The sequence below is a fragment of the Falco punctatus genome (genome assembly GCF_963210335.1).
Source record: "Falco punctatus genome assembly, chromosome: 8".
In the NCBI taxonomy this organism is placed as follows: Eukaryota; Metazoa; Chordata; class Aves; order Falconiformes; family Falconidae; genus Falco; species Falco punctatus.
The window spans coordinates 44,662,672-44,681,718 of record NC_137588.1 but is presented as its reverse complement, the minus strand read 5'-3'; the positions used below and the strand labels follow the sequence as shown (position 1 = coordinate 44,681,718).

General features: G+C 51.6%; 1 protein-coding gene across 4 annotated transcripts in view; it reads left to right on the top strand.

Moving 5' to 3' along the window:
* The window catches only part of UBE2D2 (ubiquitin conjugating enzyme E2 D2), a 30,829-nt gene extending 28,251 nt beyond the window's left edge, over positions 1-2,578 (top strand). For 3 of the 4 annotated variants that reach the window (XM_080397975.1, XM_080397979.1, XM_080397978.1), the window contains exon 7: positions 1,704-2,578. In XM_080397975.1, coding sequence (XP_080254101.1) covers positions 1,704-1,749 — 46 coding nt within the window. In that variant the 3' untranslated portion in view covers positions 1,750-2,578. Of the gene's footprint in view, positions 1-8 lie in introns of all 4 variants that reach the window. The other variant, XM_080397976.1, reaches the window with a different exon arrangement.
* The last annotated feature ends 16,469 nt before the right edge of the window (positions 2,579-19,047 follow it).

Genomic DNA, 19,047 nt, shown 5'->3' with positions numbered 1-19,047 from the left:
TTTTACAGATTTCTTTTCCTGGGTTCTGTAATATCACTATCTTAACAGCACTGCATTGTTGTAGGAAAAAGGTATATATGCCAGTAGAAGTGAAGGATGTAGAAGCCTTGTACATCTGTGATTTTATTACTGCATTTTCATTCCATACAATGGTCTTTCGTTAGTGTTGTAGCTGTTAATTACATGTTTGCTTGATTTAATGAAAATGTGAACAAAGTGAATTTGTTTCATAAGGAGCTCTTTAAGTTGAATGTGACCAGCTCTTCGGAGCCTTCGCTGCTGCCTGCTTTAATTCGACATAACCAGCAGAGGGAGAACAAGTTACTCTAGTTGGGAGAACATTGCCATACTAGCTGTTGGTGATGGATCATACAAGGAAAGAAATAACAAAAATACCCCCTTCATTTGAGGGAAGAACAAGTGGTGTAGAGGTGGGGTGGGAGGACTTCAAGCTTCTATGAAGTAAACAGCAAGACCAGAGAGAACTGTAGTGCTAATGAGCACTTTAAAAGCAACAGCTTAATGACAGTTGTAAACACTTTTCTACCTTGCTGTTCCCTTCCAGATCTGATCAGTAGTGTTAATTTCTGAAGCTACATGGTCATCTGATGAGAACAAGATAGGAAGGGAAAATGATCCACAAACTTGCTTACTCTACATACTCTTGCATACTTGAGAAGCAGTGTTAGAGAAGTTCATGCATCCTGCTTTTAATGAGAGCTGCAAGAGTAGCAGTACGTATTTCAAAACGCAGCTAACATTGACTGTTCCACAAAATAGGGAAATAAATTTTGTGCTTAAACATAACCGGATTTGCTTCTTGAGTAGACTGAACAGTGGCGTGAAGGCAAGTGGATTGTCAGTTTCTTCAAGCTAAAGAACACTATCTACAGACTAAATTCCAGCACGAGAACCTAGTTGGTATATATAACTAGGGAACTTCTTGCTACGTGTCTTATGCTTTTTTCTACAAGTTCTGTAGAATAAGAACAACTTGCCTTCTGTTGTCAGAAATAAGCTTTTAACAGTACTATTAGTCACGACTGCTTTGTTTTACATAAGTATCCTGAGCTTCCTCTAGCAGTGGCTCTGACTATAAAGGGTATTTGGGTGCAAAAGCTGCAGGTGGCTTGGGAAACAGCATATTGTGCCTTCAGGATAAAAAAAATCCTGGTGGAGAAATAGTTGTGCCCAGTCATAGAAATAGCCAAATGCAATGTGTAGCAAGAAACGAGTCTGTATCAGGGTTTGGCAGCCTGGTAGATAACAGGTATACTAAACTTTCTAAGGGAACAAGAGTAATGAGGTGGGAGGGATGTATTAATCTGTTTTCTTTTCAAGAATACCAAAATGAAAACCTGCACTAATAGTTTTCTCAGGGATGCAGCAGTTGGGGGCAGGGGGAGGTGCAGGTAAAGACTTCCTGAAAATACTTTTCCCTCAGACATGTTCTAGCTCTGTTTTGTGGTTTGAATCAAAGATCTATTACTGTTGTAAATACAACTAGTTAACTACTTTTCCATGAATAACTGTGGGCTTTCTACTTTCCTCTGATTGCCTGAAATTTCAGTTTGCTCTTAAATTTTACATACTCATGTTACTACTGGACAGAGTGTAAGGTCATGCCATGTGTAGACTAGGCTGTTGGAGATGAAATACTGTTCAGATGCTATGTTAAGTAAATCCTCTTTTTATACATACAGGTACAACAGAATAGCTCGGGAATGGACTCAGAAGTATGCGATGTAATTAAAGAAATTATTGGATAACCTCTACAAATAAAGATAGGGGAACTCTGAAAGAGAAAGTCCTTTTGATTTCCATTTGACTGCTTTCTATGAGCCCACGCCTCATCTTCCCCTGTGCACATGTTTACCTGATACAGCAGTGCTGCGTGTTGTACATACTTGGAACAACAAAATAGAAATACTGTATTTCCCCGTACCAACATTGACTCCTAGCAGAGAAGTGTGTGTGTGAAAAGCTGGTTCTTCAGTCATAACTTTGTGAGCCTAAAAGCATTCCTTGTTGATTTAAATTGGGTAATAAAATGTGAATGGGAGAGTTACAGTGGATTTCATAGTTCTAGGGACAGTGGTGGTGATCCATGAAGGATTTTAAGTGGAATCCTTTTAAACTCATAACAGTTATGAAAAGCAAGGTGAAGAACTTGAAGCTGTTTCTGTATTCATTTTATTCTGAAGGACCTACACCTTAGGTAAATGTTATGACCAATGAGAGAAACTGTACCCACATCCTGTGTTTAAGGTCTAAGTTGAACCGGTCAACATATAAATGGATTGGAGCTATTAGTGCATCAAGTGATGTTGATTTGTTTCAACTCTCCCTTCCTTCATACTTCTTTTGGTTTGTATGTGGTTTCTCAGTTAATACATAGCTAATAGCTCTTATTTTTCTTAAGTTTTTTAACTGCTTAGGTCTTTCTGGATGTAAGGGTAAAAATCCATTTGACAGAAAACTTGTGTGTATTTAAAGACCCAGCTGCTCCCCTGGAGCTTGTACGTTCAAGAATGATTAATCTGTGTAATAAACTGATTACTACAGTCATTACATATAACTTCGTGTGAATAGGCTTTTAATTTTAAGAGCAATTTGTTACAGGCTAAAACTAATGGTGGATTTCTCTAAGACTTTTGCGTTCATGAATGGTTGCATTTGGAAGTCATGAAGCAGTTTGGTTTGCATCACACAAGGCTATGCACCTGAACAGGACAAACGTAAGCTTAAGCACTTACATGAAATCAGGATGTGTGGTGTGCCAGGAACTTGACTGTTAAACCAAATAAGCAGTTTACTAAATGAGAATCTTGAGTGACGTTTTACAAAGCCTAATGGTATTACTCCCACTTGCATGGGACCTAACACAATGCATATGTACTGTAGGTAAGTGAAACCTTATGTAACTAAAATAATGGATGTAAAAGGGTAAAAAAAAAAAAAAAAAAAAAACAAAAACAACAACAAACAACCTACCAAACACATCAGCACAAACTTTCATAAAATGTAGCTTTTACATAATTACTTTGCACTAAACATTTGCAAATGTTCATACAGTTTTAAATTGTACTTGTATGTGTCTTTTTTTGAACAAAGTCTTCACTTGAATCTAGTGAAAAAATGTAGTTTGAAACTTTTCTTTGTATACAAGTGTATTTGCCAGCATCCTTGGTGTGACAATAGGTGAGTCTACAAGTTTATCTCCTCTTAGTAGAATCGTAAACAAAGCCATCTGAAGGAGAGGCTGTAGCCTCCAGCTTTCCAGCCACAGGGGTCTGTCCCATCCATTTTCAAATGCATCTTTACACTCTTGCACAAATGAGGAATAAATGTCCACTGCTTTTGGTCTAAATTTGTTCCACTTGTCTCATCTCTCAATGTCCTTCTGTATGCACCGCTGGATGTAAATGTTAGCAGTGTTTCTTGGAGTCCTCTTGCAGCAAGCTATAGGCGAAAGCCAGGTATGTGTGCATCTCCAGCAGGCACGAAGACCCCTGCTCTAGCAGGGTGACACTGCTGGTTGGGGAAGAAGCAGCTCTAAAGCAGTGGAGCAGAGCTTCACTTGAAATGGAGCATGTGGGGGTGTTTCCTGGCTGAGTGCCAATGCAGGGATGACGGGTACGGGGGAGGGGGAGCGACATGGCGGGCAGGAGTATGGGCCTGGGTATTGGGTCATCCTGAGCTCTTGGCACTCTCATTCCACAAGGTGTTGGTGTTCTTCCTGGTTTAGAAAGCACTGTGTAGCCCTGGATAAAAGCTTGTTGCGTTGCTCAAACTAGAGTGTAAGCTAGTGGCTGCTTGTGTATCCTGGCTTTGTGTTAACCTTTAACCACGTCTGGCCTTACCTTCTGCTAAGCTTTCTAACGCACAGGCTGACACTCCTGCTAGACCCTGTGTGACCAAGGGAGACAACGTGCATCAGTGATGGTGGAATTGGCCTCCTGCGTTTTGCAGTGGGGTAACCACGTACTCGCTCTGAGGACAGGGAGGGTGGGTTGGAATGATTGCAAACCTTGCAGCATGCTTTTTTGGAGGTGGGGTGGGGAGGGATTCCCCTTAATTGCTTTACAGGTGAGCCGCCTGAGAATTATTTTTGTGGCACGCTTGGCTTGGTTGTGGCATTGGTAGTTACTGGAAGAGATTGAAGGGTCTGTACAGGAGAGAGAGAAAGGAGCAGTGACGCATGTGGAGGTTGAGGGTACGTGGTGTTTGTCCTTTCTGGTGGGGCAGAAGTTGGGCGCGCTAGGTGACAGGGGTAATACAGCCATATGTGAATTGAAACAGTAGAGTCCTGAGTGTTGCAACAGCTTCAGTTTGGGTGATATGTTAACACACCTGCCTGTGTTGGGATGATTCTCATTCTTGCAGTGAAGTGTTTGTAAACAGTTCAGACTTCCTTGCTGATGGTGTGACAGAAAGTTGTGGCATAATAAAAGCAAGTCTGGAGATCTTTAAGTAGGGAGTACATATGCTGTCCCTTGCGAGTTGACTATTTGTTGTTGAGGGTTGTACTGTGAATTAGATGAAGGAACCTTTTTTTCTAGGTTTTAACTTAAAACCTGGTCCAGCTTAGCCTTTTTTGGGGACTAGAAACTTGTTCTTTTGAAACTGTGTATTGTGCATGCTCTAATGTAAAACAGCACAAGAAGCCAGGGGCTCTGATTGTCTTTCTAGGAACTCTGAGCTTTGTCAAGTCATGAATTTTTTCAGTCCCTGTCTTAAAGTATTAAATCAAGTAAAAGGAGAAGAAAAAAAGTAACTACTTCACTTCGCATGGCTTTCTTTGCACTGGGACTTTTATGGATACAGCTTGTACCTGCAGTTCCCCCCCCCCCCCCTTTTTTTTTCATGTCATGTGCTAAGCAAATGTGTTTTATTTAAAAAAAAAAACAACAAACAACACATATATAAAAAATGCTGGACTGCTTAGATTCCTCCAGCTCTGGCAGTGCTGTAAAGCTGAAATGCTGTGCCTGGATGTGTTGCTGGTGTTCATCAGCACCCATCCAATGCAGAGTGAACCAGAGGACAAATAACTCCAAGTTCAGTGAGCCGTGCCACCTGTAACTGTTCTATGACCACTGCCTCCACCGAGCAGCTGGCATTACTGAACGGTACATGCACCTACTGTATTGTGCATTGCCTGTAACCCAGGTTTTCAGGGGGAGTTTGTGTATGTGTGCTGTGCTTGCATACAAGAGAACATGATCCAGTGTGTTTCAGAAACTCCTCTAGCTCAGTACTGAGTAGCCACTCATGAGTGTACAGGTGTTGCCAGTTAGATGTTACTGTGGCTCAGTCTGACATCCCTGGACCTACAGACTGGGGTGGAGCCGATTCTGGGCAGTAGTGGTGACCTGATTGCTTGGAGTGTGCTGCTACTTTTCTTTGATAGCTTTTTGGCAGTGCAAGAGTGACTTATTTTTTTTGTTTAATTGTGTTTTTTCCTTTTCTTTTGTATTACTACCTTGCTGTACGGATGCTTTCAAGCTGGCTGCCTACTGAAGTGTCTATGGACTCTTCTGTTCACTCTGCACACATAGAATGATGGGGAGAAAACAGTGGGACTAAGCTAGATACGATCTTATGTCCCTAGTGTGCTCAGTAAAGCAAACTGTAGCCTGTCCCTTGCCACTGAAGGCCCAAGGCTTTCGTAGCTTTTAGTAGCTGCAGTTGCTGACAGAAATGCCTGGCTGTATTTTCTGACAGTCTTAGTCATCTTGCTATTCACAGCAGCAAAACAGCTCTGGAGCTGTTCTTGTTCCCAGTTCTGATGTACAGTAGAAGATCAGAAGCCTAAAGGAAGGATGATGGGAAGTGCTTTGCCCAGTTAAAGAGGGATTTCCTTGTGCCCTGAGCAGCTCTTGCTGGGGAGTGCATGGCAGGAGCCCTGGGCATGTGGGAGGTGCAGGAGAAAACGACTGCTCAAAGCAGTTAAAACTTACTGATATGTCACCTTGCTCTAATGAGCCAGGATAACAACAAAACATCTCTGAGGGTGCTCAGCATGTCCACACTAGGTGGAGGAGCCCTGGGCTCAAGCTCAGGCTCCAGGCATGCCTGCTTGCCCAGGCAGGGCTTGGAAGCTGCTGCCAGCAAGAATAAAAGCCCCACTGTATACTTGAGTAGAAGGAAGGCTGTCCTCTACAAATAACCTTGGGGCAGTTCGCTCTCATCCTTTCAGCGTTGGGGAAGCCTACCTCTGTTTCCTACAGATAACTAGAAAAGAATTTCATCCCCCCCCAGTTATTGTTTCCTTCCATTCCTTGGCTCCTTTGTGTAGACTTAGAGCAGGTCTGTGATCAGAGTTGGAAGCCGTAGTTGTTTTGGGGGTTGGCAGAAGCTGTTTTCCTACAGGAAATGCACAGGGACAAGAGGTGCATTGAGGGCATCTGATAGAGGGTTGAAAATGGGGACAAAACCTGCTGTCCAGCTTTCTGGATGTGTGGAGACCAGCCCCTGCATGAGTAACAGCGAGGCTTCAGGAGGGATTCCTGCAGCCATTGCCTCCCTGCCCTCACCTGGAAGTGTGTGTGACTAGGTCTATGCTAACACTACCTGTACTGTTGTAATGTGTTGCAATTTCATCACCATTAAATAATTCCCTTAAACTTACTGTGGCTTGATTGCTTTTTTTGCTTTACCTGTGCCTTTTACACATTTAAATTATTGGTTTTGGCTGGTTTTGTTTTCTTTCGTCGTGGCTACTGTCTCCCTTCTCCCTGATGATCCAGTTCTGTGCTGTCCTCAGCTCAGCTGTCTCCAGTCACCTTCATCTTGTTTTTTTTTAACTTCCTGCAAAGCCTGGCTTGCTCTCAGAACGTGGGTGGTGCATTGCAGGCACTGTTGTGTGGCCTTGGTGGTCTTCTGCCTACTTTTTGGTGCAGAAATGCGTGTGCTCTCGCCAAGCCCACGGCTGTCATCCTGCTTGTTGGAAGTTGTGACTTAATAGCAGGCTTATTGGTGTGCTGATTCCATAGTGCTACTGCCAGCACCTGTGTTCTTGATTCCGTGGTCTTGCTGTTCTGCAAAGCTGGGGTCAGCTCTGGTGCAAGAGCAGAAGGCACGTGTGGCATTGGGGGAGGCCAGAGCCATCTTGGCTGCTCGGGGGTTCCCACAACTCAGGACTTGCCCTTGTGGCTTCTCGGTGTCCCCTTCCTGTGTGGCAGTATTCAATTCTTTGTCATACAGTTCAAAAGTCAAAACATCTCGGGTTGAGTGGGGATTGGATGTATTTATAGTTCTTGTCCTTTCATGAATAAATGTATTTATAATGAATACTAGTCTTAAGGATAAATCTCTTGCCCAGTTGCTAGGTGAGAGCTTTATTGGCAGGTTGCTCAGCTGTATGCGCTTCTTCCTTGCTCCCAGCTGTGGTGAAGTCAGTCAGCTCCCATTGATGAAGGCTTTTGCTGGTGTCAAGCTTCTTGTAGATGGCCACTGAGCCTGCAGAGCAGATTCAGAATGGAACTGTGCAGGACTGTGTTGGAAGACCATGTCACAGGGATTAGATGCAAGTGGGTGTTTTGAATAAGCTGGGAACTTGAGTTCATTTGGTCACCACATGCCCTAGTGTTCTCAGCTCTGCCCGGCCTGCCTGCCTAAGAGAAACCATGTTTATCAGCACTGGAAGTCCACCTGGATGCTGTTCTTTCTCCAACTCCAACAGTGACCAAAATACAGGTGTGTGTGCGAAGATGGGAACAGAATGGGCAGCTGTGATGCTTGATCTGCACTTGTTTCCTGCTGAAGAGTTTCCTGAAGGGAGGTGTGGGCTCTATAACCTCTCTGGTTATCTTGAGTAGACTTCTGTGACTGTGTTCTCTCTGTCCTTACATTTGTGTAACCTTTTCTTTTTTATCCCAAATTGATCTTGTCAATCCAAAGTAGTTGATGCTGAGGTGGTGCTGATGCAGGGTTTGGGGGCAGCGGGGCTTCTCTGAAGTGGTCAGCCAGGAACAGTCAGATGGAGGGAACTTGAGTGACTTGGAATAGCATCGTTGGTCAGAGCTGACATAAGAATTGCTGTTAACTTCTACCCTAGAAAACTGCTGGTGTGTGATGCCCATGATAGAAAAGTATTTTTTCCTTAATGGAAGGTAAACACAGAAGGAACAGCTGCCATAGCCTGGTGGCAGGCAGGCAGTGCCATGGTGGCCCTGCCCTGACGTGAGACCCTGCTTTGCTTCACCTCCTTTTTGGTCTTGACAACAGTGGATTTACAGTCTGCAAAATTTTGTAGGGCTTTTTTCTTGCTGTTCTTTGACATCTATTTTTTTTTTTTTTTTTTTTCAGAAGACAACCTAGTTTGGGGATTTTTTTTATTTGGTTTGGGTTTTGTTTTTAAATAGTGATTTATGCAATATCATTCGTAAGTTGGTACTGATAAGAGGGCTGAGCAGACCAAGGGGAGCTGTGTACCTGTGTACTCTCAGGCTGTTGTTACAAGATCAATATGAAAAGCATCATGTTAGAGTAGTTAGGGAATACCTTCCCCTGAGAGCAAAGCTGGAAGAGAGTATGAAGCAGAGTAACCAGGACTGAATTACAGAAATCAGTCTTAAACTTGGACCAGCTCATGGAATGAAGGAAGGTGGCAGGGTGTGAAGCTACGGGCATGGTCATCTGTGTCCATGCTGCAGGGATTTGCCTGTTTCAGCAGTGGCTGCTGGGGAGTGTGAGCTCTTCCTCCAAGCGTGTTTTCCAGGTTCCTGTGATACCAAGATGAGAGGTGCCCTGAAGCCATGAACACCATGCATGTAACTTCCCTCTTACCTGCATACATGGTCACACCAGCCCCGGCTGCTGGAGGTGACTCAGGAGATGGCTCCAGCTCCAGCAGGCAGTGTCTTGTTCTCTGCTCTCAGTGGTGGAGGAGGCACCTGGGCTGATCAGGCTGGGGGAGAGGAACAAGCTGGCCTTGAGACACTGTAGCTGGTGGCAAGATGGGGAAAAAGTGCCAGTGTTGGTGTTCTAGATGGGGAGAGCATTAATTTTTTGGTCTGATGGAGCAAAGATGAACCTGGAGTTGTCATGCAGAAGTTTCTGGCCTCCTTTCCCTTAAAAATGGTGTTTTGTGTCTAAATCCTCTCCTTGCTCAGCTCCTGAGGCACCCTCAGTAGTTGTGCTTCTTGGGACACTTGATTTCCCTGCCTTGTGTCTCCTCTAGAGCCAGCATTCGGCATTTTATTAAAACTTGTTCAGCTTGGGAGCGTGACCCCGCTCCCTTAATCTTGACCTAGAGCTTTGTGAATTGATGCAGTGACACCGTCATCGGTTCTTCGTGAGGTCTTCGTATTGCCAGTTCAATGTGGGGCTCAGTAAGATTGCAGTTCTGCAGGGCATCATGTATGTCCTCACTCTGTGCTTGGGAGCAGCCCAGGAAATTCAGCAGTCCTGTTGTGAGTCATGTTGAGCAGACAAATAACTCTGTCATCAGAGCTTCCAGAAAAACAACATTGTACCTTATGACTTAGCCTTGGCTGTCGCATGGCTGCCTTATGTTGACCTGACCCTGCTCAGCTGGGGAAAGGGTGCTCTGAAATGTCTGATCCGCTGTCCTCTTGTTAATTCTGTGTGTGGTTTCCCTGATTTGCCCCCTTTTCTTTTTATCGGCCGTGGCTGACACCTTGCAGGATAACAGCTCGGATCTTCAGGAAAACAAATGGAATGGGGCAGAACGGTTGGTGAAGATGGGTGAGCAGGGTGATGCAGGATGGTGTTGTGACAGCCTGCTTCTGGACATACTCGGGCTGTTTGCTGTAACTAAGCAGGTGCAAGTGGCAACTCGGCTGCAGAGATAAAGGTTGCATGCATAGCCCAGACATGGCACCTTGGTCCCTGGTGAGCTGTCAGCAGCATGTGCTGCATGTTGATCTTGTTGAGTTAGTGACTAGGATTGACCCTGTTGGATTTATCACTTGTGTAAAGCTCTGTGTATTTTTTTTTCCTGTTGTAACTCTAAATACCAGCATGAAGTACTTGGTGTTTCAACTTGCAATCCTTTCTTGGAAAATGCTGATGAAAAAACTGTAGGAACTTCTCCATTTCAATGTTGGATGCCTCACTGGAGAAAAGGCTTTTGCCAGGCAGACTTTGAGTTCGTTGTGGGGTAACTTTTCAAATGCTGTAGTCTGAGATCACGTACAACAAGTAAGTATCAACACTCTGTATGTAAATGCTAAAATCTTCTCTCGAGTCAAATCTTGCCTTGGTCAAGTAACTCAGCTCACAAAAGACACTGGCCTCTAAGGCACCCACAAGGAAAACCATATTCCTTGTTCAGAGGCTTATTTATGAGACTCCCCTGTGTCGGTGCCGCCTCTAGAGAAGAGGTGGCCATGGCTGGGTGTCTGGGAGTTGATGGTGCCCTAGCTCAGCCCCATGGAGGAGCTGGTGGGGCAGACCTGGGAGCACCTTCTGCCAGCAGCTCCTCGAGCCCCATGCTAAGGGCACGTGCCCGGCACAGAGATGACATGGGCCAAGGCTGCATAATGGCAATGCGCTGGGCTGGCTAGGTGGTGAGTGCAAACCCGAGGCCGCTGCTCTGGTTGTAGCTAATGGAACCTGTCTGGGCGTGAGGTGCATGTGGGGAAGGCGTGGGAGCAGTGGTTGCAGGCGTGGGAAGGTGCCACTTTGCTTTTGCCATGGGTTTGCAGACCAGCTGTAAGCTGGGCATGGAGGGTGAAATACCCTGCCCCTGCCTGGACACGGCTCCTGTGTCCTTCCTAGGAAGGCAGGTGTGCTGAATGCCTGGAGGAGGGGCATGGCCCGCAGGCAATCCAGCCCTCTGATGGGGGAGCCTGGTCCTTTCCTCCTCATAAAGTTGAGCTGATGACTGCAGAGGGTCCCTTGGCTTCGCTTGTGGGAAGGCAGCTGGCAAAGGCTATGGGACCGGTTTCCATGATAGATTGGCATTATAGGATGGGGCTGGTGGGGAGCTGGAAGCCTCCCGGGGCTGTCCAGCCACCGAGGGAAAATCTGCTTGTCCAACTGCTGTAAAAATGGTCCAGTGTTTCTAGGTTTGGTGGGTTTTGTTTGTGAGCGTTTTTGTGGTGTGGTGTGTTTTTTTTTTTTTTTTCCTAGCTCTGCCTTTCAGCCTGTGCCTATGAGACTTACTGCAATTTTGTTTGCTGGGAGAGGAGCTGGAGCTGGTGGTGAGGCCAGGAGTCCTCAAACTTCTGGTATAAATAGGGCATCTGCTGAATTCATGCCCCTTTCCTGGCTTCCAAGCTAAACCTACCCCTGAAGTGAAATGACCCAGACCGAGCCTTTACACAAGGGAAGAAACCTACCCCAGAAACTGTTCCCAAAGAGAAACCATCCATCCTGCCCTGAGACTGCCTGTCTATGGGTACCGCTGCTGGAAGCTTAAGGTCTTCTCCAGGAAGGACCAAGAATGGGCCCACCTCCTCCCTGGGTTGGGGGCTGAGGCTGATCTGGTGCTGCCTTTGCTGAGCTGCTTGGTGGGCTGCGGCTGAGGTTGCACAAGTCCCTGCCCCGTGCTGGCCCTGGGGCTTGCAGCCCTCCCCAGTTCCCTCAGGGGCCCGTCAGTGTCACATCCCTGCTGCCTGGAGGTTTCCCAGGAGAAGGGGGGATGCAGTGGTGCCTGCTCCTGGGCAGATGCCTGCAGTGGGGAGGCCAGGGCTGCGGCTCCAAGCAGGGATGTATCACCCTGGGTGGATGTCGCACCTTTGCCAAGGGCCCGGGGATGCTGCAGGCAACCCCCTCGAGGGCCGGGGGGTCGTGGGGCAGAAGCTTCCCCTGCAGCTGCACTGCAGGGAAAGCAAGGGCGGGTTGGGGCGGTGGCGGTGGTGGGGTGGGTGCAGCCTCACCCCCGTGGGAACGGGCCGTTTATCATTTAGGTGGGGTTTGTCGGGGCGGATTTGGTCTTTCCAGCTGCTGGGCGTGTGGGGGCCGGGGTAAGAGGGAGGTGAGGACAAGGCGGAGGGGGCTGGGGGACAGTAGCGTAGCTGGCGACCCTCCACCCTACTGGTGAGCCCATTGCATCGCTCGATCTGGGTGGAAAAAAAAATACAGCAGAAAATAGGAATTATCCCCCCAGCAGGGTCAAAAATAGAAAATATCCCCTAGTAAGGGCGGGTTATCGCCGCCCCCTCCTCCGCCCGGCAGCGGGGCTGGGCTGGGGCGGGACCCCGCGTCCCTGCGCCCGCGGGGGGGCCGCGCCGATGCGCCGCGCTGCCGGGGGGTGGCAGCAGAGGCCGGGGGACGGGGACGGCGCGGGCCGGGCACCGGGGGCCTCGGGTGTGGGACGCTGCTTTCGTTAGGGTTGTTGTTGTTATTATTAGTTAATTATCGCTGTTGTTATTATTTGTTAATTATTGTTCGTTATTATTATAAAAAGCAAGCTTCCCCCTCCCTAAATGAGCAGATGCGCTCTGCGATGCTCCAGTGCCCCAAATCCCCACCCCCCAAGGTGTCTTCTGGAGGTGTGGAGCACTTGTCCTGCTGCTGCGACAGCTCAGCACCTCCTGGGAAACCCACTGAGCCATACAGGGGAGGCCATGGTGTGCTCCACACAGAGGACAGGAGACATCACCTTACTGCAGCATTCACTTGCAGAGACAAGACCAGGATGGGGATGCTGGACCTGCTCACCACCCCCAGCACCGCCCCACACCCTGGCCTCCAGCAGCCATCCTGGCAGCCTGGTCGTGAGGGGTGGCTTGGGCAGACCAGCACCAGCCATCTGCCACTGGCATGAGGCACCTCAGGGCTCCACAGCACCAGGCTGGGTGCAGCTGGGGCTGGTGCATCATCCTGGGGCCCTCGCAGCCCTGCTGAGGAGCTGGTGGCTCCTGACACATGGGGTGGCTTGGCCCTGGTTGCCCGCATGCCCCACGGATGGGTTGTGGCTTAGGGTGCCACCATGGCGCCAGCTCCCCCCTCCCCGGCCTGGCTTGGTCCGTGTCCTGCCATCTTGTGCCTGTGAATAATTCACCGCCTCTGTCCCCGTTGTTTCCTTGCAGGTATTTATAGCCTGTGATCACGTCTCCTTGGAGGCAGCTTGCTTCGCGACGGTGTAAATTTAGCTCCCACCGTCTCTCACATGTCATGCCCTCCAGTCCTTGCAGGAGCCCTTCTGTGCAGCTCCTCACTATCGGGGACTGGAGCCCTCACGTCCCTGCTCTGCTGCTGCGGCCCCCTTGCTCCCCCCCCATGGCTGCCTGCTGCCCACCCTGGCCCATGGGCAGCGCTCCTAGGGCAGGGAGATGCTGTGCTGTGCGTGCTATGCCATGCCATGTATCCTCCTCTTGGCTGCCCGGCCCAGGGCAGCTCAGCTTGCCTCCGGCAGCTGCACGAGGCCACCGAGCCGTTCAGCTGCTGTGGCATGGGGGATGCTTTGAAATTCCTGGGCTGCCATCTGTGCTATGCAAATCCCCCAATCTGACGGTTGTGTGTGGACCCGCTTCCGGACCCAGTGCTGGGAGCTGTTATTATCTTGCTCCTCCTCCCTTCCAGCACCCAGCGGCAGATTTGGAGCAGCAGAAACATCACCCTTCCCCACGGAAAGAAGCCTGACATCCTTTGACAAAAGGTCTTTACTCTGCCCAAGTTGGCCCACAGAGTCAGGATTGATCTGGTCAGCTGTGGGGGCTCAGGTTGTGCCACTGGGTCACCAGTCACCTTGGGGCTCCAGGGTGCTGGGTCAGGCTGCCGGTATCACAGTACCCTGTGAGCATCTGTCCTCCCCAGGCACGAGTTATGAGGCCAGGGCTGAGGAGGAGAGGCAGCAGGCTCGGCACCTGGGGACAGACCTGGGCTTGTGGCTGCATGGCTTGGCTGTGCTGTGGGCTCAGAGCGTGGGGACTGGTGGGAACTGAGGCACAGTTAGCTGCTGGAGCAGCTGACACAGCCGGTGGGGCAGGGTCCTCTGCACTGGGAACTGGCCAGAAGGCAAGTGCAGCCCCTGGAGCAGCACGGATGTCCTGAGTGCAGGGTGAGTGCCAGCTGGCCGGGTGGGTGCCACTCAGGACTGAGCTGTTCCCATAGCACACCCTGCTCCCCCACACCAGGGACCCTGTCCCCCAGCCCGGGGTCTGCCTGAGCTACATGCAGATGCAAAAAAAGCAGAACCGAGCCCTGTCCTCCCCTGCTCCTTTCCTCACTATGGAGCTGATGTGCAAATACCTCCGTGAGCTGCCCCAGCTCACCCCAAGCTGTGTCAGGACCAGACCGTACCGGAGGGTGCCGAGATGGCAGCAAAGGGCTACCTTCACCAGCACAGCCCCCTGCTATGTACTCTTTAAATGCTGAGCCGGTGGGAAGGCAGCAGTTCCCCCGCTCAGGGTCGGAGCAGCAGCAGCTCTCCGGGGTAGCGAGGGAAGCGGGGGGCAGGTTTGCTAGCACCGAGCGCAGAAGGTAATTAATGAGCATCCTGCACTGCTCCCCGCTGTGCCTCCATCCCCCGGGGACCCCTCGGCCGGCAGCGCGGGTACTGCCTGCTCCTGCCGGCGTTGGGGGCCAGGGGACCTGGCGGCACGGGGCCTCGTTAATATTTTAGGAGCTCTTTTGTCCGCAGGGGATGGGGAGGCTCGCTCGCAATCGCCTTTCATCTCTGTGAGGCCTCAGCACGGGCTCCAGCCTCTTATCTGCCGCCTCCTCGCCGCTTCGCTACAGCCAGCTTGTTATGGGGCTTGGTTGTTTTTTTTTCTGGCCAGGGCTGGAAAAAAACCTTGGCTGCTGCTGGCCAAAGGGCATCCGCTAGCCATGCTGGCGGCAGCTGCTGGAGCATCCCTGCACGCCTCCTGCCTGCCTTGCTGCTGCTCCTGGGTTGGGGCCCCTGCCCAGGCAGGGCTCTGCCAAGGGGCTGGATGAGTCCACAGGGCCCTGGGGAGGGCTTGGAGGTGGCTGTTGAGCCTGGGCACATCTGGGTCCCTGTGGTGGCAAGGAAAGGGATGAGGGGAAGGTGTGTGCACTGCCTGCCAGGTCTCTGGCCATGAGTGAAGCTGGGGTAGGATGTGCCAGGGGCCGGCTGCATCCCTAGGGCTGTGCCGATGAGTGCATTTAAACCCTGTCCCCTGTGGGGATGCTCAGTGTGGCGGTGGAACACCAGCTCTGGTGCTTCCCAGCTGGCTGGAATGGGGCAGAGCCAAGGGACGGAGCTGGGCTGGTGCGAGGAGGAACAGCGTAATGAAGGAGCAAGTGACTAGAAGAGGAAATTAGCTGCATTTCTGTTCCCCTGAGCTGGAGAGAGCAAGCAAAGATAGGGGAGCGGCATGTGCCCTGGGAACAGCTCTGGCTCAGCCCTGGGGCTTTTTCCAGCCATGCCCTAAGGTGGCCCTCTTCTTGGTCCTCTCCCTGGTCCTCTCCCTGCCTTGGCTGATGGCTGGCTGTCCCCTGTTCCCACACTCCCAGGCTTGGCCCTCCGGCTTCCCCAGTCAGTGTTGCTCATGGTTATCCTTTCGTCGGTGCTGGTCCCAAATCACTGAGAGGTGTGGGCTGCTTGGGGTCCATGGGGACTCTCCAGGTGACCTCCACACACATATTGGCTCTGCTGAGGACAGTGTTGCATTGCTCTTGCTGACTCTGTCTATCACCTGTGTCACAGAGGAATGATGCAGCAGGACTCAGCTTGCCCTGGGAGAAACCCAGCCCATATCCCTGGCCGTCTCCAAGTGTGGGGAATGGCCCTGGCAAGGATAAGAAGTGGCTGCCCATGTATCTGTCCCACCAGATCCGAACCCCCTTGGCCCAAGCAAGAACTTGGGTCCCAGGGGGAGATCTGGCTAAAGACCTTCAGGTGACTTTGCCGGCCGTGTCCTGCCAGGGCTGATGGGTTCTTCCCACGGGAAGGTCCTTCACCACCACCCAGTGATGCATCGTGGGGTTCAAAGCTCCTCCATCCCACACCAGCACCAGCTGCAGGCACACTGGCGGGGACTGCTGCCAGCCCCCAGGGAGGTGGGCAACCTTCCCAGCACTGGCACCACTGCCTGGACGCCACAGCCAGCAGGCCAGGCTCTGGGACCACAGGGATGGCTGGCGCCTGCGCTCAGGAAAGCAGTGAGCTCACGGGTTTAATTTTCTCAAGGCTTCGTTCGGCTCTGACATGTGATCCTCCTTACAGGAAGGACGCGGCAAACGTGTCGTCCCCCGGGGCTGGCTGGCTCGACCTTGTGGGGAGAGGTAAGAGCACATCACAGCTTTTCCGCCCCGCTGGTGTTGCTTCCAACAGCAATTTAATATCTCACTGATAACCCAGGCTGAGTTTCAGGCACCGTCAAAAAAAATAAAGAAGCATCTGCTGACAAAAGTACACATCCTCAGTTGATGTCCCTAGGTGTGGGTGTATGTGGCTGGCCCCTCTGTGCTGTGGCTAGCCAGTGCTGCCCACTGCCAGCCCCCCTTGTCCTTGTCCTCTGGCAGGGAGTGGGTTCCTCCAGCCAGGGACCTGATGCCCTCTCAGAGAAGCAAGCAGGACCATGGGGGCTCATGGTGTGGCTCCCCGCTGTCACCCCTGGGCTCCATGCCCAGTGGAGAGGGAATGGCCGCCAGCCCCATCTAGGACAAGGTGGGAGCTATTGCAGCTCCAACCCATCCCATGCTCAAGCTGCTGTTGCTCCTCCTGGCATCCCAGCTGTCCCCATGTGATCCCGCCCAGCCCTCAACCCTGGGGCAAGTGCCTGGGGGCTTTCCTCACACCTAGAGCAGCTGCAGGGGAAGGGCTGGGGTGCTCCCATTGGTTTTGCACAGCACTGAGCACAGCCACTGACCACACTGGTGGACCAGCATGGGCAGCGGGGATGGGGCTCATCTTTGGATGAAGCAGGACTGGAGATGGGCTCATCTGCCTGGGTATGGCCCTCCAGGCTTGGCTCTCCAGGGCTGGTCTGGCCATGCATGTCTCCCCAGGTCCAGGTCTCTGATCACGGCTCCATGGGCTCAGTCCCCCAGGCTCAGCTTGTTGAACTCGGTTCTCTAGACTCAGTTTCCCTGGCTCCTTCCCTTGGGCTGTCCCTCTGTGCTCACCTCTGTGCGGTTCCCTGGGGATGGCTTGCTGGACATGGCTCTCCAGGCCTGACTCCCAGGTTATGGCTCTCCAGGCTTAACTCTCCAGGCACAGCTTCTGGAGGTGGCTCTCCAGGCTTGATGCATCCATTGTGGTTCACCAGCTGGCTCTTGGGGACAGGCTCCCCGGCCAGCCCAGTGCCAGTAGAGGGCCTCCCTTACTAAACAGAGCACCACGCCAGCACAAAATTATAAAACACATTATCTATTTGGCAAAACTTTGTGCAAGGACCAGGAAATGGGCTGGAGTTTATTCTCCTCCAGAAGACTGGAGACAACGTGTCCCCCCCTGCTTCATTTTTTAATGCCAGCACTCAAGATGCATTAAAGCCGTGGGAGCGTTCATCATTAAAATGGCAATTGCGAAGCCAGGCAATAAATTTAGCATCATAAAAGGCACTGGGAGGGTCTCGCTCATCTGTTGCTCTTCAAAGAAAAGTGTTAGTTGCTTCTGAAAAAAAACAATTGGGAAGAAACAGGTGAGAGGGAAAGGGGTGGCAGCTCTCCCTTGCGATGGGGGTGCCACAGGGGAGCTGGTGGGGTGGCTTTGGCTGGGGAGACGTGACCCTTCGGGCTGCCCACCCTGGGCTGGGGCTGCTGGAGGAGGGAGCGCTCGGGCTGTGGCTCTGTGCAGGTGACGGAGAAGGCGGCTGCGTCGGCCCAGCCGGGTTTTCCTCTTGGCTCTGCGGGCAGCGCTGGGGGACGAGCGGGGGAGCGGGGCTGCTGTGAGCATCTCCGTCCGCTGGGCGAGGGGGCTCTGTCCTTCGCCCCGGCTGGCCAGCAGCAAGGGGATGCGAAAACCCAGCAGGGAGGGTGAAAATCAGGCAGGGACCCCTGCTCTTCCCTGCACTGCTGCGGCGCCGCTGGGACCCCCCGGCGGGCGGGAGCTGCCCTGGGCTGGGACCACCCGGCTCCCACCGCCAGCGCCCGCCGCGCCGGCCCTCGCCGATAGCCATCTCCCGAGCCAGGCTCCGGCAGCCGGCGTCTGCCAGCAGAATTAGCTGTCGTATTGGAACTGTTTGCTAAATAATTCAGGAGATTACTTTTTTTTTTTTTTTTGGAGAAAGCTGTTTTCTTTTCTTTCTTTTTTTTTTTTTTTTCCTTAAGGTCGTAGAATTTTCCAAGCTGGGTTTCAAGCAGGGGGGCACAGACACGCTCAGGCAATACTGCCATGTGTTTACAGCTCAGCTCCCGGCGTTATTTAGGGATTGTAAAACCACAGCAGCTCGCTCGCTCCCCCTCTCTCGCCGCAGCCGATTTTTTTCCTCCATGCGGCTCTCACTGCAGCGGCAAAGGTCAACCCTGCTCCTTTGAAAGCAGCACCCCCCCCTCTGTTATCAGATTTAGGAATCCTAGGGGGAGGCTGAAGCTGAAATGCAGGCGAAACCAGCTGGCCGTGGCCCGGCAAGCAGGGGTGCTGGGTGCTGGCTGGGGGGGACAGTCGGGCTGGAGGGTGGGCTGGAGGTGGCTGCTGTGGGAGATGGAGGGCGGCAGGATAGGGTGCAGTGCGGGGGGCAGCAGGGCTGGGAGGGCCGACAGCAGCGAGCGTGTGAATAATGGGGACGAAGATAATATAGCTGATTAGAGGCAGCTATGGCGAGGAGATGCTGAGCTGGTCTTGGTGGTGGGAGTTATGCTGCGAGGATAAAAATCTCTGCCGGGGGAAGTGAGCGTGGCTTGAAGGCGGTGTGCAGGGTGGATGGGTGAGCCCCACAGCAGAGGGATGGGGGTTGTGCAGAGGGTTGAGCCCTACAGAAGAGGGCTGGGGGTCACGGTGATGGGATGAGCCTCATGGAAGAGGGTTGCGGGGGTCACAGCAATGGTATGAGCCATGTGGAAGAGGATTAGGAGTCACCGCAACAGGGTGAGCCCATGGAAGAGGGGTGAGGATTGTGGCAGAGGGGTGAGCCCATGGAAGAGGACTGGGGGGGTCATAGTGATGGGATAAACCCTGTGGCAGGGGGATGGGGGTCACAGTGGAGGGATAGGGCCTGTCGC